Here is a 24,192-nt window from a genome sequence, read left to right as displayed (position 1 = left end):
GAACTCATTCGATGTGTACCTACTCGTATATTTGTTCGAGGTATATTTGTAAAATAAATGCGACAAGACAAAATATTTCAGGGGCTCCGATTAAGGGAGAGCTTAATATAGCCACCTTGAAATATGTCAAGTGAAGTGAAATTGAAACAATAGGTAAACATGAAATAAGAAAATTATAGGCACAAAATGTTAATCTCGAGGAATTAGTTAAGTTTCATTCTAAATGTTCACAAAAAATTCTAGAAATACATCTCTACGGCAAAAATAGTACAAAATTCGAACACAAGCTTATAAAAGTATAGTACCAAACAGAAATTGAATATTAGGAAGTGGGATAGTCAATCCTCACGGACCTCTTTATTTCACTAGCGCGCTTTCTATAAAAACCGAGATAAAAACGGAAACGGTGAAACGGTGACATTTCCTTTCGGACTAATTCAATTTACCTACCCAGTATTTGTATCAAGCACATACATATAAACAATTAATGCTACAAGGCGAACGAGGAAAGGGAACTTTGAACATTATGGATTTAAGAAATATTCAAGGCCTATACTAATTTACTAAAGATTTAAATGTAAGTCGTGACTCCGTGAAAAGGTCTGAGATATGATATTTCAGAAACTAGTCCAACACACGCCAACGCGTTACACAATACACATTTCCTAGGAAAGTATCGTGTTTCAACCAATTCAGAGGATTGCCCTCTTCGTTTAACCAATACTTAAAATTTCACGTAATTTCCTTTCTCCAAATATTTTATCGTTCACTGACATTTTTTTTTATTGCAGAAACAATGAGAGGGGTTAGTTAAATAATCGCAAAAAAATGGCGTCAATAGCGCTGGATGCATACCGCCATCATCGACTTTGTGCGATGTCGCCCTCCAGAGAGTCGATTTCGTGTACGAGCACAAAAGGACTGCTAAACGCACCAGGACAGAACAACTGCTTTCTAAATAGTGCAGTACAGGTAAGAGGTATCGCTATTGAAAATATTGAACAAATGTTCCATTTTGATTTTTGATGTACATCCGAGCTGTCAACATTAGAAATTAACAGCCATTAAAATATGACGTAAAAGGAATTGAAATGATACTTTACTCGTAGCTTTTGACGGTCAAGAGAAAGTGTACCTACATATTTTAAAATTTATATAGACATTCCTTTCCTAATTGTGTATATATAGAAATTTGGATGAGTCTAATCTCTGAAACCTTTAAATATTATATAAATTTGAAATAAGGAGAAAATAATTGGTAATTCATATTTTGATTGTGTCCCTTCTTTTGCCGTTCCATATTATGTGAGAAAAGTTGACAATTGACTTCACTGTTCTGCGCTTCTTTCACAATATTTTGATTTAATTAATTTTCACAAAGCAATTATTCAAATACCAACCCTTCGCCGATGGAGTTCTTTACCGATTAACTGAAGTACACAAATAGTCGGTCTTTGGGGTTGCGTACAAAAAGTTGGTACGTAGTATACCGGATGGTGCACGGTAAGTAGGAACATAGGGATTTAACATGGAAAATTAGTTGTATGCAATATCCTGCCCTCCTGTACATTTTACAGAAAAAACTGTAGAGTTTAAAGTTGTTCAGAATTAAAAGGTGCATGCAACTGTTTTTACATGTTTTATTAATCTTTTGGCATACACGCAAATTAAAAAATAAATTTCAACATTTCTGTTATTAGTAGCAATAGCCATGACTTTTGTTGTTTTATGAATTGCTACTAATAACAGAAATGTTGAAATTGACAGTTTTGCATGCACCTTTTCATTCTGAACAACTTTAAACTCTACAGTTTTTTCTGTAAAATGTACAGGAGGGCGTGACATTGCATAAAACTAATTTCCCATGTTTCCTATGTTCCTATACTTACCGTGCACCGCCCGGTATACGTAGGTAGGTATATACGTATTGGGATTCAGATACAAGCTCACACTCGATTCTATGCAAGGAATGGGTAGAGGAGGGCGGGGGTGCAAAGCCATACACTTTGACACATTAATCGGGGGGGGGGGGGGTTACAAACCACCATCAAGGCCATACTGGGATATACACATATAACGGGCGATCAAAAATCAGTTGCCGTCCAGTCGCCTGTGGAAGTTCATGTTAAATACGATTTCCCATATAAACAAAAATTCCAAAGGTGACTCGACAGCAACTCATTTTTGATCGCATAGTACGCCCTGCATAGATTTTACTATACCATATGGATCAACGGTTAATACTAGTCCCAAATCATATATCCCCACAACAACGTCTATACTGTTGCCATAGGTATCTACAGGATGATGCACCCGAAATTTTCCATTTTCCAAGAAATTTGTCCGATAGGTATTCTCGCACGATTAGGGTGTTGTGTGCGGGTGCACATTTGCACAATTGTGTTTAAACCACCAGTTTCCAACTTTTGTTTTTTTGTATACCGTACATCTTTGTATTCATAACTGCAGATACAGCGAATTTTATTGAGACCGAAAGAGTTTAGTAAATGGTTGCGTTATGTAAGGTAGTATAGCATGCTATATTTATCGATGTTTTCTCTCTTGGCCAATGATTAATGAGGAGGGGGCTCTTTACACATAATCATTTAAAGGACGCCTGACATCCATTCAAAATCTACGCTATATAATGAAAGAAGAATCAAACTCATAGAGAAATTATCCGAAATATTGCATTTTTTCTTTGTAGGTACGTTCACACAGGCTGAATTATCTTCTATACCGTCTCCAATTAGCTCTGCCAGCCGAAATACATGTAAGATAACATTAATCCCCCCCCCCCCCTCGACACCCACTGATGTCGAAAAGGAGTCGCGCAGAAATGGTACACTTTGTCGACACTAATTTCAGTTCGATGAGACCTTTCATTAAAATTAAGAGTTCAGCATTAGTTTACCCCCATTTTCAAAAATGTTACTTGGCACCGCTAAAGGGATGCATTATGCAAAATATTGACCCGGTGATTGTCACATGTAAAAGTTATGCACGTCTCACTATTAAACATACGATCTGAGGAAATAATTCGGGGGGGGGGGGGGCTGAAGAGAGTGAAATTTAATGGCCGTCTGACACACCCTTAAGGCATAAGCTGCTTATTGCAAAAAACTCCAGGACTACGACAATTCCCCTTAAAGAAGTTCACAACACGGCAGAAGTGGGTCCGGAAAGACGAACGGACCAACGCACAAAACGCAAACAAAAGAACTAGATTCTATTTAGACGTGTGGATATGCAATGTCTTCTACCTATTCCTGATGTCCAGGAGACTAGTGAGTGTGGTTAGGTATGCCGGAAGTGTCCCAGTATTGCAGAGAATTTGTGTCGGGCACTTGCAAGAAATGATAAATATCATGCAAATCTGTTAGAAATTAGTTGCCATGCGCGCAACTTTGTGCTTGTGAGAGACATTGTTCTCGAAAGTCATAAAGTAGTACCTACTCTTCTGGTGTTTCACAAAATTTAATATTTCAGTCTTAGAGCACACATTCTACTCCTTCATACCAAAATGTTTTATGTTGAATTATGCTTTACGAGGTCGTATTTCACCAGATAACAAAATTGTTTTTAATTACATTTATTTCAATGCGTTATTTCAAATACAGGGTGTAGAAACGTGCCGTGAAATTATTGAACAAACGTTGTAATTATCACACATGAATTATAATTATAATATATAATTTCCTTAATTTCTCTGATTTCCCACAACAAAAAATTACAAATGTTTATTTTGGAACACCCTGTATTCATTTAAAAATGTTCTGTTATGTATAATCGTTAATACCTATAGATAAATAATACAGTAATATTTTTAAATGTGTGTACTGTTTTCAGTTATTACGAAGATTTATAGTTTCTTGCTTTTCTCAATATTTGTGATGACTGATGACCCTATATAACCAGAAGAAGTGTTGGGTAGATTTAATTTAATTTAGGTAGTCTTTAGGAAAGTTAGAATTACTTACATGTTGTTATAAAATCATTTTCAGTAGCTGATAGTGCGGGGTGGCATTTCAACATGTACCTACTTTTATGTAGGTCATACTAGTTAATCAGGTGAGTTACACAGTAATACCTACTTTAATGTCAAAAATAAGGACAATGGGAGCGATTACTAGAGCACATAATTTCTAGAGCGACTCACAAGTGGGACCGCTTACGCTGTCGGTTTTCCGTTAGTCTGTCCGTCGGTCTACGCCAGGGCTTCTCATAATTAATAAATATGCCTTTTTGCCAATAAAATCGATGTTTATTTAATTACGTGTGTGGAGCAGACAGATTTGGCTGAAATGGTCCTGAAAGCTGGAATGATTTTGGAAACGATTGGAAAATGTCAATGGTTTTATGTCCTTTTTCCTTTTGGCTATAAACGTGAAAAAAATGTCATAAATCCACTCGATAATCGATAAAAATTGTTACAGAGCCCTGTACATATTCACACAACAGAGTACCTAATAGCATTTAGGTACATCTGTTCACTTACGATGTAAAAAACACCTCTTGTGATTAGGGGCAATATATACTTACACCGAGTTATTCTCGATATGATGTTTACAATGGAGTTCTATTCATACGAGGAACATAAAATGAAAAATACTAAACAGGTATCGGTACTTTTAACAAAATTGTTGACCGTTGATTTACTATACACAGATACACTTAAAAAGTTAATGTCCCGCTCTGTTTTCGCTTTCTGCCATTAACTTATTACAAGCAAACTGTAAATTATAAATGAACTTGATGCAGCCCTCGGGGAAATGCCTCGTCGTTCCGTAGTAAGATGAAGGAATCTCGTTAACCTGAATTAGATTGCGCAAACATATGGATGAGTTCATGTCATGGAATGTTTATTAAATTAAGTTTTACTAACATGGTGTTTATGCTTCAATTAAAATTCCTGTTATGGAACTAAATATTTACCTAATTATTTTTTAGAGAAATCCGATTCCAAAAAAAAGAGTGTTTCTTGGTGTTCTTGCACGTGCATTACTTTTTATTAATGAAAAATATGTGTAAGTACGATGTCCTACTTACCTACCTACCTTTAAATATTTATGCATTGAGCATTGTCTGCTGAACTAAATATTTCAACTAAATACTGAAACACGTTGATTTTGATTTTAAAATTACATATTCCAATTGCAATTTTAAAATGAAAATCGACAAAAAAATGTATCCGTTACTTGGATGCACTGCATGATACTACTAGTTATAGTATCATATCATGGATGCACTGTATTATAATAATTATACCATGTATATTATTTAAGATGTACCTACATGTACAACTTTAATTACATGGTTTTTTAAATCATGTACTGCCTACAATTATTCTGAAATTTAAATTACTATACCATAACTATAAAGTAAATAATCATTTTTTTTATTGTCCTTTTTGAAGCAATGGTGTTATCGAATGGGAATCTTATTCGCTGTAATTCTCTGTCTAGTTAATTTTATTATTACCTTCTACAGACGTCGAGTCTGTGGATTAGAAAAATTCAGTTCCTTTCAACTGGACCGCGTGTTTTGTTTAGTCACATTTATACCTTTTTTACGTCTTCAACGATTTTTTGTATTTAAGATGACATTCTTTAGTTAATGTCTTTTTAATAGTTCCTTGTTTTTTGAAGTAATAAGAATTTTATATGTGGAATAAGAAAAATTCAAAACGTTATAACCACGTTGACAAACGGGTCTAATAAATTACAAAACTGTAGCTACTGCCCGTTATTTATACTTACCTACTATAATTTAAATTGCTTTTCAGAATGTTTCGGACCGTATGGATGGATGCATTTAGCACTTCATTCAATTTGTATCGTGGACGATGGTTGTTCAATCGAAAGACGACCACTGTGGTGTGTTAACACTCAGTTTTCGACCAGCATATCAAAAATAAAATTAGGTACTCACTTCGTCTTGATCAAACTTTTATAAATTAATTGTTAATGGTTCTCGCCCATTTTTATTTAATAAATTCATCGCATTATAGACATTAACAAAAATTGAATGCCTATTAGCGAAACCTCGATACTTGCACCGGAAGCACCCCTCATCAAACACCCCCAAAAATTTTGAATGGTAACGATCGAGGGGTGGATTGTGGATACGTGTATTGTAAAGCTCTTTAATAATAATGCTTTACAATTCCCAATTATAGAGTATTAGAATCAACAAATGATAATTTGTAAATTGCTTGATATTGTTGGCGTTTTCATATATCTCTACTTTTAAAAGTGACATTGTAGGTATAGGTACCTACAACGAAAATTGTAATAACGTAATTCAATCCCGAACGTGATTTCGCTAAAATCCGCTTTAGCGTAAACTTCCATTAAAGAGGAAACGGTACATCGGTGCACATTTAAATTAATTTATCAGCATAGACATTCTGTGTTGTAATTAATTTTTGATAATTTTATTTTTATTGGTACCTACCTCAAATTTGATTTTTTAATTAATGGCACCATTTTACAACAAATGACTCCGTTATCTTCACTGCCTCTCAAGACGTGTAAGTATAACCATTGTATTTCGTTTATAAATACAATGGTATGTAAGTTTCGCGTATTAATTTACAAGTTGTTTAAAACGGAGAACAGGTGAATGTAACAATTACAGGTGAGTGTAATCAATAATACTATGTGACAGTTTCTCTAAGAATTAGAAATGCAATAATTCTACGACTATCATGTGAACCGTCTGAAACGCAGAGCTACTATTACAGGCAATTATGAGAAGGTATCCTATTTTTTCAGTAGTTAAATTACAGGTGTCATTGGAATGCGGGTAGGCATTTCAGATTTAATCCTATCTGCCTTTTTCTGTTTATTTTTAGTGCGTTTTCCACCTCATGTTGGAAGGCCACTTTCTCCGTCCGTCCGAGGCCTTAATCATTGTTTAGATCAAGCATTTAAACAATGCCTTAACTACACCTACCGTTTTCAAGATAGTTCGTTCTTTTTGCATTCGGTAGCTTATAGAAAAATCTTGACAATTAATGTGCACAGACTGCGCAATGTCAACTTTCTAATTTATAGAGATATTTTTTGAAATTTTAACCATAGATGCTTTTAATCAAGACAAGCGTATCGCATATTCTTAAAATCAGATGTGCGCATGCGCAAACTGCGCAATGTTATTTTCTTATTTATGGAGATTTTTTCAAATCTAACCAAAAATTCTTTTAGTAATGGCAAACATATCGTATATTTTAAACATCAGGTGTGCGCATGCGCAAATAGCGTAATGCTAAATTTTTTATTTATAATAACCTTTATGTCATAGCTTATTTTCCTATCTACAATAAATAGTCCATTACATGACGTTTCGGGAAGTACTGATCAATCCATGGAAAATGCGCTAAAGTACGGTCCTTAGGGCGTAAATCTTTTTTTCACTTTTTTGTGTTGTGATCGGCTGCCAAATTATCCAAAGGTCTTTCTATTCCTAAAGTGAAATAAGATTAAACCAATACAAATGAAATACCGAAAGATCTTCAATGTAACCGTTTATTTTGCTGGCCATTATTATTTGAGCACTAGTATCTGTATTGATGTATCCTAGGATAGAAGTATCTATAGCGTGTAACAATAAAATATGTAAAAAATTCCATGGTAGATGGGACCAAAACAAGTATCCTTTTAAAATAAATCGAAGGTCCGAAATTAATTCTTTTGGAATTACGCTTTCAAAATTCCCAGAATTTGCGTTTCTTCTTTGATTTTACTCTCAGGAACCGCCATAGATAAAAATATTGCCAAAGTTACACCTAAATTTCGTATGTGTTGGTTTTTTGCTATATGAAGATGAAAATAATGAATTCAAAACTACAATTCTTAAACATTCGAAAAAAATTCCAATTGCAATTGGTACAAATTAAAGGGTGGTGCGGCAATTCTACCTTGTGGAAGGGTGCCAATTTGTACTGGTGTCTTGTAAAGGGGTGAAGATTTTCTCAGGTTTGTATAACTTCTTCGTTTTGTTATGTTGTTGAAGTACCTTTGGAACTTACCTTGTACTTCCAGCTAGCTCAGGTAAAAATAATTTGGAAACACACTACTTTAGAAATTCATACTCTAATATGTTTTAGAGAGTTTATGCAATTTTCATGTAGGCCTCTCTTTGACACAAAAACTCTTTTTACTTCCCCTTTTGTAGAACAGCAATAATTTCAAAAAGTTAATTAAATATTTAAATACGCTTATTATTATTAAATCTTGAAATAATGAAAAACAAAAATTCTGACAGCCACTCTCAAAGAGGGACATCTTAATCTAATTTAAATAAAATTAAATCCTATTGGTCAAAAATAGTTTAACCAAAATAAACAAATAGAGGAAACTCGTATTCATAAAGCTGACCTCAGGCGCTTTTGTCGCCTCGATTCAAATTTCCACCGGTATGCTCTCTGGTAGACTTCACGTAATGTTTTGGGCACTGGGATGACTATACTGCTTTCGCTAATTTATTTTACTTGTTATCTTCCTGGTCCAATTTATCCAAAACACAAATGAAAGCTGTCCAGTGAAAACAACGCAAGCCGGTGTTAATAATAGGTCGCTGGCGTGTGAAAAACAAAACGCGGGATTATTCAATTGTCTATTTACCAATGGGAGGTTTTACGATGTCCACAATTAAGCTGAAGTACGTCTATCCGGTTTTTGCAGATCCGGTCGAAATATGCGGCATAAACGTTGCAGGGTTGAAATTCGATCGGATACAATACTTCAACTCTATCCGAAAAACTTAGAGAATTGTATTCAACTTCAACCATTGTATTAGTATTTAAACAATGGTTCAACTCATCCACTTCGGAATAGTGCCTCACATGGTATAAACGGAATTGAATTTGATGTAAAATTTTTAGGGACAACTTAAACACAAATTCGTAATTATTTGTTATTAAGTGTAAATGAAAATCGTATAATAGTCTAAACGCCGCGCCGGTCAAGAAAAGTTCAGATAATAAGAAAATCCAACTTTGAACATTTCAGTGATTAAAGAGTAATTTCGACGTGTCTATTTGAGATTACCATGGCATATACACCTTAGATCATACATATTAACAATCTAAGATATACACTATCAAAAGTAGGTTTTAACCACGGATTCCCTACATCCGATCGAAATTTACGGCTAAGTTTTTATTACTGTTTTTTAGTGGAAATCATTTTTGAAGCATTTTTTTATAAATTTGCAATAACCCTCACGCAGCTAACTCTCACGGAGAATATTCTAGAGCAATTTAGATCTAGGCTTGTGGATAATTTTTGTCAAAATAAATGTGCTTATCATTCAACGCTAGTAGCGTATTAATCAATGCTTGTAGTAATAAGCTGTTTATTTCTGCCTGTGGCTCTCCCCTGATGTGGTTCTTGGTGCATTTTGTTTCATAACCAATACAGATGAATAACGCTATGACGCTCGGTCACTAAGTACGCAATTTAACTATTATAAACATTAGTTACGGGGGCGCCGAGCTAAATGTGACCCCGGGCGCTAAAATATAGCCCAGGGCCTGGCTACGATACCAATTAATCTCTTCTCAGGCGTTTGTAATACAGAGTGAATTAAGTATATCCCACCATAAGAATTTTTGATTTTTCCACACTTACACAAGTAAAACGAGTAAAAACGGGGCCGGGACACTTCGCCGGATGCTCTATTTCGGGTGATCGAAAAGAACTGCAGACAGTTTAAGTTGGGCGCTTTAAGTTTTTAATGCTTTTTACTTAAAGAATTGGCAAACATTTTTTGATGATCTATTTCGCCGACTCGGGACACTACGCCGACCGTGCCCACACATCGCCGAAAGGCGAAAAGTGTACAAGGACCCTAAGCCAAACGTAACCATAACGTCGACTCATACAACACTGCTTAATGAAGCTAGACGGTGTGCAACACCAAGCAGCTTTTGACGTTAGGTTATTGTAGGTTTAAAATATTTTTTTTTAACTTTTTTCGAACTACAGGCTCATACGAAAATTCTTAATGAAACTGGACGGGGTGTGAAACAAAGCAGCTTTGGATATTTTAGGTTATTTGTAAGTTTAGGACATTTTTTTAAACTTTTTTTAAAATGCACTCATACAAAAATTCTTAATCAACCTGGACAGAGTATGAGGGGCCTGGTTTTTCAAATAGTCGTCGTTGTGGTCACGTTCGGCTTAGTGTCCCTTGCATGTGTCGACGATGTGGGCACGGTCGTCGTAGTGTCTGTCGGCGTAGTGTCCTTAGTCGGCGATATGGATCATCAATCATCAAAATATTGTGTCGGCGTTGTGGGCATTCGGCGGTGCCCTAGACCCGTGTATCTTCAGGTAGTACCGGAAAAACTTCTGCTGCCCAATGTTGTTTGCCTCCATTTGTCCGCACTTTGCCTATCAGCTACAAGATAGCCGTGCCCTACGCCCTTATTTTTTACTCGTAGCACAGATTTAAATCTGTGCTCGTAGGTCGTGCACAAGTGCGGAAGGCCGTTTTGAATATGTTCACATTTAAGCATCTAGGGTATGTTGTGTTTGAATTTACTTGTAGCGCCGCCAAGATATTTTGTTTCAAATTTTGAAATATTGGTAGTTTACTCCAACAAAATACCTATAAGAAGTATTAATGAGTGGGATAAGGAATGAAATGTTACAAAAATGACAATTTCGTATATTGTTTTGAAAGAGATAATCTAAAAATAAAACTAACTGTTGTATATGTATAAGGTAAAAGTAGATAACAAGGGCAACAAAATATAAGTGTGAGAAACAATAAACTTTACATAGGTAGTTAATTATTAATAGGTTAATACAACTGCCACTTAGGAGTAGTTATAACTGCAGAATGAAAGAAAAAGTAAATTAAATTCGTAAGCATAATGGTAGAGTAGGTGAGTATAACGTAAAAAAAACGTAAATTTAGATGTGTTTACACGTGCAAAACGCATTATGAGTATCGAAGACCATGTCGTATAAGGAAACCACTCTTGTGAGATTTAAATATAATTAATACAAATTAATTGTAAACAAGGGGAATAAGAATAAGACTAGACGCTGTGGGAATGTTCAGCAAGCGTATCTGTTCATGTGAACTAGCGCCTCTGGGAACTTCCCTTTCATGATTATTGAAATAAAGATGAAACAATGCCACTTAATACCTATTCTCGGGATATTAAAATAAGGAATTAATCCGATACTACTGTAGTCACTGTTTAGTGTTTATGTGCGGAATCGATGAATGCATTTACTTGACAAAAATACGCAGGTAACGCTACGACAACTGCAAGTTGCCATCCAGTTGCATGTAATTATCTAGGCGGTTAATCGCACCTGTTCCACTTCATGTACCTTAATTTCAGTGACTCACCCAGTGTTTACAATGGGGAACGTCGTTTAAATCCGGAGACAAATGTCGCTATATTAACGCTCCCCAAATCCCGAAATTTAGCTAATAGGTACATAGTAGCTGCTGTAACATGTTCGTGTTAAAATTAGATAGAAATCTGTTGTTCTAGATAAAAATCATTGTTGGTCTAAATTTAGCATACAAATCACTTTCCCATAAATTCATACTTCGTAAAAGAAGTACAACCGGAAAGATGCAATTTAGTGTTTTATCATTACGTAATTCTCTTGAGAAAATAAAATCAAAATATAGGCAACAGGCGAACAAAACAAATTTGCGTTTCCCTTTGCTAAAACAGAAACATTTTACAAATAGAAGGTAAATTGAAGCAACAAAAAGGTCTAGCATTATGGAACATAGGTAATTCGTTGTGTGCTTGAAATCGTTGTTTTGGGAATTTTGCCACTATTCGATCAAGAACGGGTTACCAATCATCCATTTTCCCGGTCGTTCAATTAATGATGTGGAAATGTTTAATAAATTTATTTTTTTTAGTTTTTTTTACATTGACCTAACATTCTGCGATTAAAGCATAAACAAGTACCTATTGCCCTCCATTGATCGATCCTTTTATCCATGTCGGCTACTGTAACTGAGAAGTGCTAGTGAAAATGAACAAGATACGAAGAATCGCATACGATTTTCAGTAGCGGACATCTCGAATTCGGAAACGCGACGTTTAATTCGGCTCAGATTCAATAGTACGAAACGATAGTACTGATCCAAAGCTCGTAGAAATCGATTGGCGAAGGTTTTGCATCGCTGTCTCTTCAAGATTAACAGACGGACAGACAAAGTCATCACGAATAACAGGAACGATTTCGTAATCGTTCGTGTTATAAATTGTGAGTGAGAGTGATAAATAACAAATACTGTTATAATAATTAATCAATTTTAAAACTGTTACAAATTTATTGTTAGTTAATTGGATCAATTGTATGAATTACCATTGAATAAGGACCTTAAAGAATAAAGAAGTATAACCAGATAGGAAAACCTGAAATTCGTGTAAGGCGTGTTGCATACACTGCAAAGTGGGTAATTACCACAAATATTGAAGGATATGGCCTCGGGCGGTAAATATTTTAAACAGGGAGACCAGTTATACTTAGGGGCTTTTTGTTTTCCTTGTTTATCAGAGTTGAACAGTGTTGTCATATTTACCAGATCCTTACATCGAGCTAGGTAAGTTTGATTGTTTATTATGTAAAGATAATGGTCCTTACAACAGTTCTTGTTGTTTTCTTATTAGATTAAACTACATTTTTTATTTTATTTATTGTTCCTTATGATCTTAGCATCCCAATTTCAAAACTTATACCTAAATATTGCTTTAGAAGTAGTTATTGTAGTAGTTAACAATATCCATTGAAAGTAAATCTATTCGTTAAATAAAACTACAGTTATATAATAACAAATCGAAAGAAAATTATTTTGAAGAATTTTCCTATTATCGTAAAAGAGCTTCACAAAGTTGTAATGTCAAAAATCATGGAGAGCCATTTAGAAATTGTGGTATGAACGAAAATAGATGACAACCAAGTTTTTAACAAACATTCTTGGTTAAAAAGTCGCTATTTCTAATATAGAACTTAGCTTAGAAGTCGTTTGCTTCACAGAAAGCGCATATCAGTCATTAATCTGCGGAGCCTGAGTGAGCTTAAATTAAGTTTCTATTTAACCTTCTTAAAAGGGCAGTATACCCAAATTTCATGTTTTCGTCTAAAAATATAAAAAAATAAATAAAAAAAATAGTAAAGAGTAACGGAGAAAACAGCAAGTCTCTACGCCCTTTCGTTATTAAATGGGAAGGTGTCGAATGTAAAAAAGGGTCGTGTGTGCAGTGGCGGATTTACATATAGGCACACTAGGCACGTGCCTAGGGGCGGCAGCTTTAGGGGGCGGCATTTTTTTGCACTAGGTATATTTATTTTAGATAATATTTTAAGTTTTAAAATAAGTCCCCTAACAACTTACAAATGTAATTATGAAATAAATTGGAATTGGTAGACAGTTTAAACAAACTTAACTGTCAGAACGATAATCGACAATGCAAGATTTGACGTGTGTGAAAACGTAATGTTAGGTATACTGTATTTCTATTCATATTAGTTTTAAAAATTTCAAGGTATAATGTGATATTTATTAGTCTCCTAAAGTTTATTGAAATTTAAAGATTTTTTTTGGGTGTGCCTAGGGGCGCAAAAAATTTAAATCCGCCACTGCGTGTGTGACGTCATCCCGACAAATGGATCGGTGGCGCGCTATAGCAATATATGAGTACTACTAGATTCGAAGACGTTTGACATGTTCATTTGAGACTGGTAGTCAGTGATCTGCATTATTTTCAAAAATGACTAACTTTGTGTTTCCCGCTGCAACAATAATTTGAAAAATGCCAATGTTACATTGCAAATTTTCCCCGAGAAAACAAAGGAGCCGTGTCGAAATAAAGTCTGGAAATGTAGAAAAAAATCACTGAATCATAGTATAGTCACGTCGTTTGCAGTGTCCACTTTAATGATAATCATTTTTTTGGAAGATACAAGAAGGAAAGGACCCTGTGCCTCAGCATAAAGTTTTGAGAAGGCTGACAATACTGCAATCCCTATTTTACATCTCAGCTCACCGGAAACAAAGGTCCTAATAAAGCTATAAAACGTCAATCAGCTTATCTAAGAAAGTAAGATTGTGTCTGATTGCTTATTGTGGGTAAACGATCAACTTCGTAGTGGAGAAACCAGTTCAACATCAAACATATGCCACAATACCACTTACTGAAAAAATAGGTATGTCCAATGTGAGCTGGGTACAGAAATTTATTACAAATATTCAAATTTATATGAGTAGGTATATATCTTCGGATGATAATTCAGTAAGGTTTTCTTGTTTTTTTTCAAAGGAAAGCGAAATAGAATATGAAAGAACTGACGCGTTTGGACTGCTTGGATCCGTGCCGCCGCACCCACGATGTCGGGGTCACATATGCTCTGTCTTTCAAACTTTCATCGTTAATAATTTGAAAACTACTCATCGTAGAAAACTCCGGTTTGAAATTTTGTTCTTAGATTTTCTTCTACAGTTTTTTTTATTTTGGGTATACTACCCCTTTAACATATTTGTATTCCAATTTAGTGCTCCCCACTGTTTGAGAAACGCTGGTAATAAGTTAACAGGAAACCATGATGATTTCACTCCCTTATTCACTGTTTAAGCAAACATTTTGCCCCATCTTCCTCTAGTTTCTGTAATCGCACTTTTCGAAGTGCCAGATTCTCACCCTCAAACAGTCAAGGGCAGTATGTAGCCAAGACCGCATAGTGTGGGGGCGCGCCATCTTGCTGCAACCAGAGGTCATTCCTATTTGGGAACAACTAATTTGATTATTGATTGGTTGAATAGAGAATTAAAAGACATCGCAAATGATGTATCACAATCCCCTACTTCATATTGAAAAGTGTAGAGGTTGTCACACTTACTTTGAGGGTATTAAATTTAGGGATGACGATATAAAATCGACGTGTCTCCGAGTTAAGAAATAATGACTTTTTCCTTTTATTTGTACCCTACTGTATATATTGCTGGTCTCGTGCACGTGTCGAAATCGAGCAATTCGCGAAAATCTGTTCTACTCTGCCTAAAGTAAAACGGCTGAAACAAATGAGCCAGCCAAAAGGTGATATCTTAGCATTAGCATAGTGTAAAAATAGGCATTATAGCAACTTAGGCTGATTATTGTTTCAGCCATTTTACAATAGGGCAGATTTTTGCGAATAGGTACGTACATTTCTATTTCACCATATAAAAAAATTAATAACTATACTATACGTCTGTACCGTTCATAATTTCGTTGACCATTTTCTTGTTTTATTTTAATTTGCGTTTGCTACAATCGAATGTTTGCAGATTTGTACACGTATTGCCTTGCCCTCAACCTGACAGAACTATTTTCTCTGCAACACATTTTATAGATGAAACTTTGTCAAGACATACAATAATGCAATGCAGTTTTTGATACCTACATTCATATTAAAAATTAAAGAAATTCGTCAAATAAGGAATTAAAGTTAAGAATGTCGCACGTTAACTTATAAGATTTCCGCATTATAGGTGGAAGTGTATGATTGGATGCCTAACATTTATTTATACCCAAGATATATGTTGTTTATACTTATGTAAATTCAATGCTTATACCACACCACTACGAAAGAATGAAACTATTTTCGTTTTAATTTTCCACAGAATAGAGATCGGATGAGGATACATAATACTCGTTTGAATGATGTGTTGCATCTTGCATCCCTCTCAATATGGGTGCATCTCGTGCATCTATCATTATTATAACACTGGCCCACTTCAAATTGTAAATAGAGCAATGGAATTACCATTAGCGAGACATATTTAGGAAATTTACGTGTATATTTTCAGCTCGAATTGGCATTTTAAGTGACCTTTGACACTAACGTTTCAACGGAGTCGAAGTGACCTCAAGATCAGAGGACAACGACGTACACAATCCTGTTATGTATTCTGTATACTATTCAAATCGTATATAATGATTAGTACCCATATAGCACCGCATAAATTATTAATCATATATTAAGATGGGAGAAACATGATTACAGTATTAATTTGATTTGAAAAAAAATCCACTATGCAAATGTGTAGATATTTTAAGTATTTTCCATGCGTTGTGTGTCGACAAATTAAATAAATAAACCCAGCAAGTTTACCTTTACGTTAGTATTTACGTAATAGCGGTGCAGGTACCTACGCCATCCAGGTACCTTAAAAGTAGCAGTAGGCGATCAATGAACTATAAAAATGTTCACTTCACTTCTGCAATGGTGCATTAACTTGCTTTTTAAGTCAGTTTCAACCAACACCAATGCCTGAATCTGAAAGAGTATATTACAATTACCTTTTGATGCAATCTATAGCAACGACAGCTGCGTTAAACATGATTATGCAATTTTATTTGAATTAACCACTACGTTTTAGTAAAAACATAAAATATGGTCAACGAAAACTTAATATAAAGTTCAATTTTTGAGATTGTTTTGCCTTTTTAAAATGCCTCGACAAATTACCTTCAATTTTGATTGCTGAATAATTGCAAAACTCGAGGTAGATTTAAAATTATGACTATGAGCAACAAACAAATTAGTTGAACGTAAAGAATTATGTTCGACGTGAACGTAGGAAAGAAACAAACTGTGACGTTTCTCACTCACGCGAGCGGCTAAAGCGTATTACTATTATCATTGTATGTGTATAAAGGGTGAGTTTTTTCCGATGTCGTAAAGCGTAAGAGATACTAAGTCGCTTGAATGGGCAAACAATTGCACAATTTTATGTAGATTAAGTTTCCCTTTCAGAGTTTCTTCTAACTGTACAAGTAATGAAGCTAAGGTCAAAAGACCCAAAAATGTCATTTTTGAAAATACACTGGCGTAAGGCGTTCATTTATTTTCAAAGATATCAAATAATAATGTTAAGAAACGTTTCTGAAAATGGCGGTTTTCGAGATATTGACATCAACTAACAACTCCTTATTATAAATGGACGCCATATTGGATTTTTACGTCACTCGATGGAGGAAAGAATTACAAAATCAGCGATACTAAATACTTGGTATTTTATTTGGGAATCAATCTTGCATTTTTGCCTCGAAGTTTACAATGCATTTCTTATGGCAATAATTCCATGGCTATGTTGATGGTGACTATGCGAGACAATAAACGAATGAATTTGGTTTCAATCATAATCAGCCATGGAATTATTGCCATAAGAAAACGTTGTAAACTTCGAGGCAAAAATGCAAAGTTGATTCCCAAATTAAATGCTAAGTGTTGAGTATCACTTGTTTTGTAATTTTTTTTCTATCAAATTACATGAAAATTCCATATGGCGTCTATAAGAAATGATGTGACTTACTCGTAACCCACAAGTAATAAAAATTTTATTTTAGCACCATCAGAAAGCTGAGAAACAATTACCAAGCGTTTATTAAAACTATTTTTGATATCTTTGAAAATAAATGAATGCCAGTGCATTAAAAAAAACATGTTTCGGTATTTTGACCTTAACTTCGTTATTTGTACAGTTAAAAGATACTCTGAAAGTGAAACTTAATCTACATAAAATTCTACAATTGTTTGCCCATTTAAGCGACTACAACGTATTTCTTACGGTTTACGAGATTCCCATACTAAGCATCGGAAAAAACTCACCCTGTATATACAATGGTATTACCCACACACAGCCCTGGCAACCCCATTTGAACAGGTATGCGCAAACTCGTTATTCGTCTTTATTAAAATTTCTTTTAAATTAAAATGCGGCGTAGGTAAGAAAACTGTTTCCGCAAATCATCGGTGCTGGGGTTCAACCACAAACTTATAAATTAAGATGGACTGCTGATCAAACAGTTGCATAGAGGTAGAAATCGCCCTAGCATGGGCGCGGCCATGATGTGCACGTTTTAGTTATTTTCTAGAGGAATTTTCCTAGTGCTCAAGTTTTGAGACTATTGCATCCTTGGAAGATCACATGTGTCACAGTAATTTATTTAGAAAACGTGAGGTTAATGCTTGTTTATTAGTTGATTTGGATTTCGCGCCAAGTGAGTGCACATCGCATGGCTGCCCCCATGTAGGTGTCATTTGTCAATTCAGCGTTAGCAGTCCATCTTAATTTATAAGTTCGTGAGTTCAACCTATCGTACCTACGGACAATTTATGAATAAAACTACACTTTGTAGGCGTAGCACTAAGAAATGAATATTGTATCACACTGGATGCTGCAAATAGTAAATTAAAATACAGGTGTGCCGTATGCAACAATTTTCTAAGAGCTCTCTTGTTGTCAGGAACACTGAATATATTTTCAAACATTTCCTTAAAGAAGCTTTTATGGTACCCGAGTCCCGAAATGATTAAAGCCGGGTACTCATTGGCGACTCGAACTGTAACAGCAACGGTTACTGTAACCTTTTCAGTGCAGAAGTGCACCCGATTCTCATCAAGCACCGCCTGTGAATCTCTTTGAGTTCCAAGCTCAGAGTAAGAAATAAAGATAGAGTACGCGTACGCTATAACAACGTGAACGTTTGTTTTGAACCAACATCTCACCGTTGAGAGGTAGAAAGTAAACATTAGTCAGTGGCGTAAGGTTTATTTATTTTTATGGGCAACAAAGTTTATGTTTTGTTTACATGTGCAAAGGTAATAACGTATCACTAAATATTTATGACCAAAAGCTGTATGTGTTTGAAAGGTCCCTATTGATCTATGATAAGGTATGGTGATACTTCAAAGTGGAAACTTAGAAGGAAATCTAAACACATTAAAATGCGAAAATTCCCGTATGCACGTCTATGACTTCAAAACACATACGGATGAAAGGTTATGTTAGGTAATTCAATAATTCCACAAATAATACAGCTTTTCCCCATTTCAAAGGGCTCCCATAAATTAATACACCACAATCGAATAAGTCCTCCACTATAAAAACGCCTAAAAATTAAGGAATCACGTTTTATTACTCGAGATGCATATTATTAATATTCCCTTAAAAACTATCTCGTGAAATGTGACAACTTAGCCTCCTGCAATGTTAGTAAACAAACGAGATGATGGCACGCATAGATAAGCATCAAGGCATCTCTATCTTTACTTCTTACTCTGAGGTTCCAAGTAAGAAACCGACAAGCCTCTGCTCGCTGCGAGCGGCTTTATTTACGTTCGCGAGCAGCGTCCACACTGACACTGACGAATTTTAGTTTCAGTAAGCTTCCTGCATCCTGTGTTGTACTTGGGTTACACAATAATGGGAAATACACAACAATTGCCACAATTCCAGACGGCACTGCTATCATGCCCATGTCGATGTGAAGCAGGTCAACCGTCAACGACTGGACTAAGAGATAGCGAAACAAAGACACGTACGCTCAGTAACTACTCGGTTGAAGTTCTAGTCTCTCTGCGCAAAGGGAATCCAATGCCAAACCAAAAAAATGTTTTAAAACCCACTCGTAGGTATTGCCGCGTAACACAACACAACTAGTGAATCTGTCAATTGTGCGCTTATAAGAATGTGTATTTACTATGATATTAAAATATTACATACCTGTAAAGGTAATACTAATACTGATTACTTATACTTTGCAATTTTTATTAATTTAAATGTAAGTAATACAAATTTCTTATATAATAGTAGAAAAATGAAACAGTGAAATAAAGTTGTGAATTTGAATTGTTGTTTATATTACCAAAGAGTATACAACGTTATACACTCTTTGATATCACAAAATGTCTGCCTTTACTAGAAGCATCTGTGGTTCAAATTTTAAAGAAATATCTCCAAAAATAAGAAAGTTGGCTTTGCGCAGTCTATGTGTAAATATAGACCTAAATGAAACTGATTGAAATGGGTAAATAATAGACCATAACAGCTATCAATTAGCGAAAACCCGAAGTCTGTAGGTGGCCCAGGGGCCCTCGATGGAACGGACGGACGGACAGACGGAAACACGAGCACATAAGCGTTACCTTAACTTCGTTGTGTTACGCTAAAAAAGGTGCAATACGCTCAACTGGAAGTCACACGCCAAGAAGAAATGGGGAGTTAAAACCAACACAAAACGCGGACATCTCGGCAATAGAGCGTCGGAACACAGTATCCATAAAGAAAAATTTAGAGCAGTCTGTGCAGCGGGAATGTTTTCGTATAGTAGGTAACACAGTGTCCGTAGGGGTAATCAAAACCGCTCTCTCCTTTACAAATTGTGCTGTGAAGTATTCCGTGCACGTTTTTGGTGTCAAATAGGTTTTTGAACAAAAGATAAATCGGTAATACGCCCCAATTTTTTTAAAACCTTGGATCATATATACATATTTTTTGGTGTCCAAGTAATGGCCTCTTCTCTGTCGTATCAGAGATTTTGGGTTTTGATTTACCTATGTAGGAAAAACCTCGTATTTTGGAAAAAACGGTAAAACAATTTGGGATAAACTAAAAACGTCGTTGCCATGATTTATTTTTTCATATCGGGAAGGAATGTTCATTAAATATAAATATAACAATATTGATCGATCTAGACGGGGGAGACTAATGAAAGGTGCAATGAAACAGACTAAGTAATAGCGAAGGGTATACAACGAATACTCTTTGGTAATAGGCCGTTGATACGCTAGGTACGCTATTAACAAAAATTAAATAAAGTATAAGTAAGCAATTACGGTACCTATTAGTACATGAGTACCTACCTACTCGTATTAATTTCATTGTTCGCAAAGGCAATATTTTATAAAATTCGATGAACAAAAATAAAAGGCGTGCCACACAAAGCAATTTCTTAATAAGTAAATGACTCACAAATAATAATTGTTCCAACTGCAAGGTCTTTAAATGCCAGCAATTTGATTTCTTTACTTTCACTTCTTCATATGTATAATCAACAATGTATGCAATGTTTGTTTTTATGCCAGTTTTTAAGCAACAACCGGAAAGCCTAACGGGAAAGACTGATTTTTATATTAATTTCCCTTGCAAAACTGCCACATCCGCTGTATATCGTTCTCAAGACAAAAATCCTATTTGTTTCGAATTCCCATGAGGTAAGTCTTGTGACTTGTGATTCTAGATTCTAGTTAATTGGTTTTAATACCACTAAGCGAATCAGTCACCCTTCTGCCCCCCCCTCCCCCTCTGTATAGTCACTCGGGCTAGACAACGTTCCCGTTCCCTTTCTGAAGACTTCCGTTTAACTTTTACTTACGAATGATAAATATACACCATAGGTTGTAATAAGAACATTTTCAACGTGATAAAATTTGTAATGTAGATTTTCTGGCCTCATTGTCTCGAATGTAGGCAAAAATTAAAGTAGCCGTGTAAAATAGTCACTTACTACATGTATTGGTGCGCCTGTCAAGGATAGCGAGCTGAAAGGAAACTTTCTTTAAGAACGAACAAAAGCTGATTTTTTACGATGGCGAATTCTTACTATGTTTACAACTGTTGCCGTCATAATGGAAAGTAATTAGTTCGTGAAAATGCTAATAATTTTAGTATTTTAGGCAAATAGAGTAATTAACATGTGAATTTGGATTTCACGTAGGAAACAACAATCCATGGCGATCTTATGGCTCTATGCCTCAGCAGACGCTTGTAATTAGTTGTATGTGTTGTGTGTGATAGTATGAATACAAAATTTGGAAATGTGGTTGAATAAAGGAGTGTCGCTAATAATTAATTATCTCATTGCTCTATGCTGCCATCTACTTATTGTGATCTTGTTTGCTTGTACTACTTGGGCGGTACAAACCTCTAAGGTACAAATTGTTTCTATGATCTAAGGTACAAACTACTAAAGTTCTATAATGTATAAAATCTAATGAGAAGGGGTTAAGTGGTAGAACAGACTTCGCCCCATTGGGTTGTACACAAGTATAAACCATATTGATAGCGAGTTAAATAGAAAACGAGAGACAAAAAAAATCAATATATTATGTTTCCTCATCTTGCTCTACTACAGCTTACCCTCCTCCTTATTAAGTGTTACCATAGAGTAAATACAATTCACCTATTTTACATCGAGAGCATTTTTGTCAACTACTAATCATTTTTAGCGCATTTTTTAAGAATTAAAAAAAATGTGCTATTGTTTGCGTTTTATCCGTCCGTCCGTCCGGACCCACTTCTACCGTCGATGGCCATCAAATTTGGCCCCCCCCCCCCACGAATTATTTCCCGAGGTGTTGTTTTTGAAAGTAAAACGTGCATAACTTTTACCATTGAATATCCAACTCCTCTGGATATTCAATGCTTTTACATACGACAACCAATTGGTCTCAGATTTTGCATACGCATGCCTTTAGTGTTGCCAAGTTAAAGTTTAGAAAATGTGGTGGGGGGGAACATGTTCTACACTTCCTGGTATTCTATTGAAAGGTCTCATCGAAATAAATTGGTTTGTAGAAAGATCAGTGAGCGGCGGTGCCGGGGGGGGGGGGGGGGAGGGGTTCTCATCGTATTGTAATTAAAGGTCTCAACGAAAAGAACCGTTTTCTACCAACGTCTGCCCTTCTTTCTGTCTTCTTATCAAAGTACGGGGGGGGGGGAACTAGTTATATCGTTTATATCGTTCATGGTACTCTAATGAAAGGTCTCAACGAAATGAATTAATTTCTACCAACCATATTCCTCCTCCTCGACCTCTTATCGTGATCAGGTATATTCCCTTATACCATTGAATATCAGATTTATTATTCAATGCTTATACGGATTGTCGGAAGAGGGTACTCACAAAGGGAAATTGAGACGTCTGCTAGAAATATATCCATTGGTGATGTCAAAACAAAAGGTATTTCGTTTTTAAAAAAATGCGCTTTATCTGCACAAGAGTTTTGCACACTTTATACTTGTTTTGTTTTATTCTCCTGCAGATGTAGTCCCAAACATACTCTGAGATTTTAATCTGAAGCGCTCTGGGCTGGGCACGCCTTACTGCCACAGTAATCTGAAGCCGAAAAAACTGTCTGGCAAAGGAGTGATCAAATTACAAAAACCGCGACAGAGCTGAATTTTAGTGGAAACCTTAGGTACACCTAACGCCAGTATAAACAAAGTGCCAAAGTCCTCGTAGATCCCATGTGTGCTAAAAAAGTCATGAAAATGTTCAGTTTTTTGGATGTTTGTGGAAAACGGTAAGTACCTATAATTCAGACAAAAACTGTAGATCATAAAATCTACAAAAATAATGTTTATACTTTTTTCTCTAAGAATTGCCATTCCTTTTAGATATCGCCGTTCTAAAAGTTGAAGGATTCACATTGTATAATCTACATGTATGCACACATTTCTACACCACATGTTAGGTAGCGTACTGGGCGCGTTTTTTAACGTGGTTTCCTTGGTAAGCCTATTCCACGATCTGTTATGACAGAGTATTATGAGAAAATACTGTATTTACTGCATGATGATTATTGACTTTGAAATTGATTATATCTCTTATTTCTGAATCATACTCTTCAAATTCGATTTCAACAATTATGGTAACTCTTTGGTCATCTGCTTTCTAGCAAAATTTGGATTTGCCCGTAAACAGTACATGGTACTGGTACAATCTATTTTTGGCAAAATTTTGCGGGATTACTCACTAATTGCGCGAAACAATGACGTTGCACTTTCAGATCGTGGTTTTGAAAGAAAAATGATTTCATAATAAAATAATTACGCCAGCTGGAATCCCAGTAAAAAGGTTTTCGCCTTAAGGTGATTAATTTTAATGGATCTTCAATACATCTATGGTTAAAGTTTCAAAGAAAGTGACGTATTTTTTATGGAACAATAGGGGTTTACAATATAGTTGAATTCCGCAGTTGTAATTTAATAAGCCTGTACCTGAAACCATAAAACATTTTTTTGGACAGTAAAAGTTTATTTAAAAATAGTGACTGATTAGCAAAAAAATAATGAACATGTGCGATATTAGGAGTTGACTCAAAACGAGCTGATTGTGGCGGGCTCTGTGACGTAATAAGCCCGACCAATCAGCTCCTAGAACCATTCAGATGACATAACGAATTGGCAATGTTGCAGGAGAATGTCATTTGTAATTTGCGTCACCTGTCACAGGTACTTGTCACTTGTCGTTCACTTTCGCGTTAGATGCAGTTAAACATGTCAAATCCGACAAACGTCAGAGCCTCGCGCAAGGTTGCCGGCTCACTTCTACGTGATTGGTTGTAGGTTTGTGACGTATTTAGACTGAAG

General features: G+C 35.4%; 1 protein-coding gene across 1 annotated transcript in view; it reads left to right on the top strand.

The window, feature by feature from the left end:
- Positions 1-791: 791 nt before the first annotated feature.
- The window catches only part of LOC116165197, a gene marked incomplete at its 5' end in the record, with an annotated part of 65,110 nt that continues 41,709 nt past the window's right edge, over positions 792-24,192 (top strand). Inside the window, 1 exon segment of the mRNA XM_031479502.1 lies at positions 792-972. Coding sequence (XP_031335362.1) covers positions 829-972 — 144 coding nt within the window.

This window comes from Photinus pyralis, unplaced genomic scaffold (genome assembly GCF_008802855.1).
Source record: "Photinus pyralis isolate 1611_PpyrPB1 unplaced genomic scaffold, Ppyr1.3 Ppyr1.4_LG2, whole genome shotgun sequence".
NCBI classification, from domain to species: domain Eukaryota; kingdom Metazoa; phylum Arthropoda; class Insecta; order Coleoptera; family Lampyridae; genus Photinus; species Photinus pyralis.
Note: the sequence above shows the minus strand (reverse complement) of the source record. Positions and strands in the feature narration are given on the sequence as shown.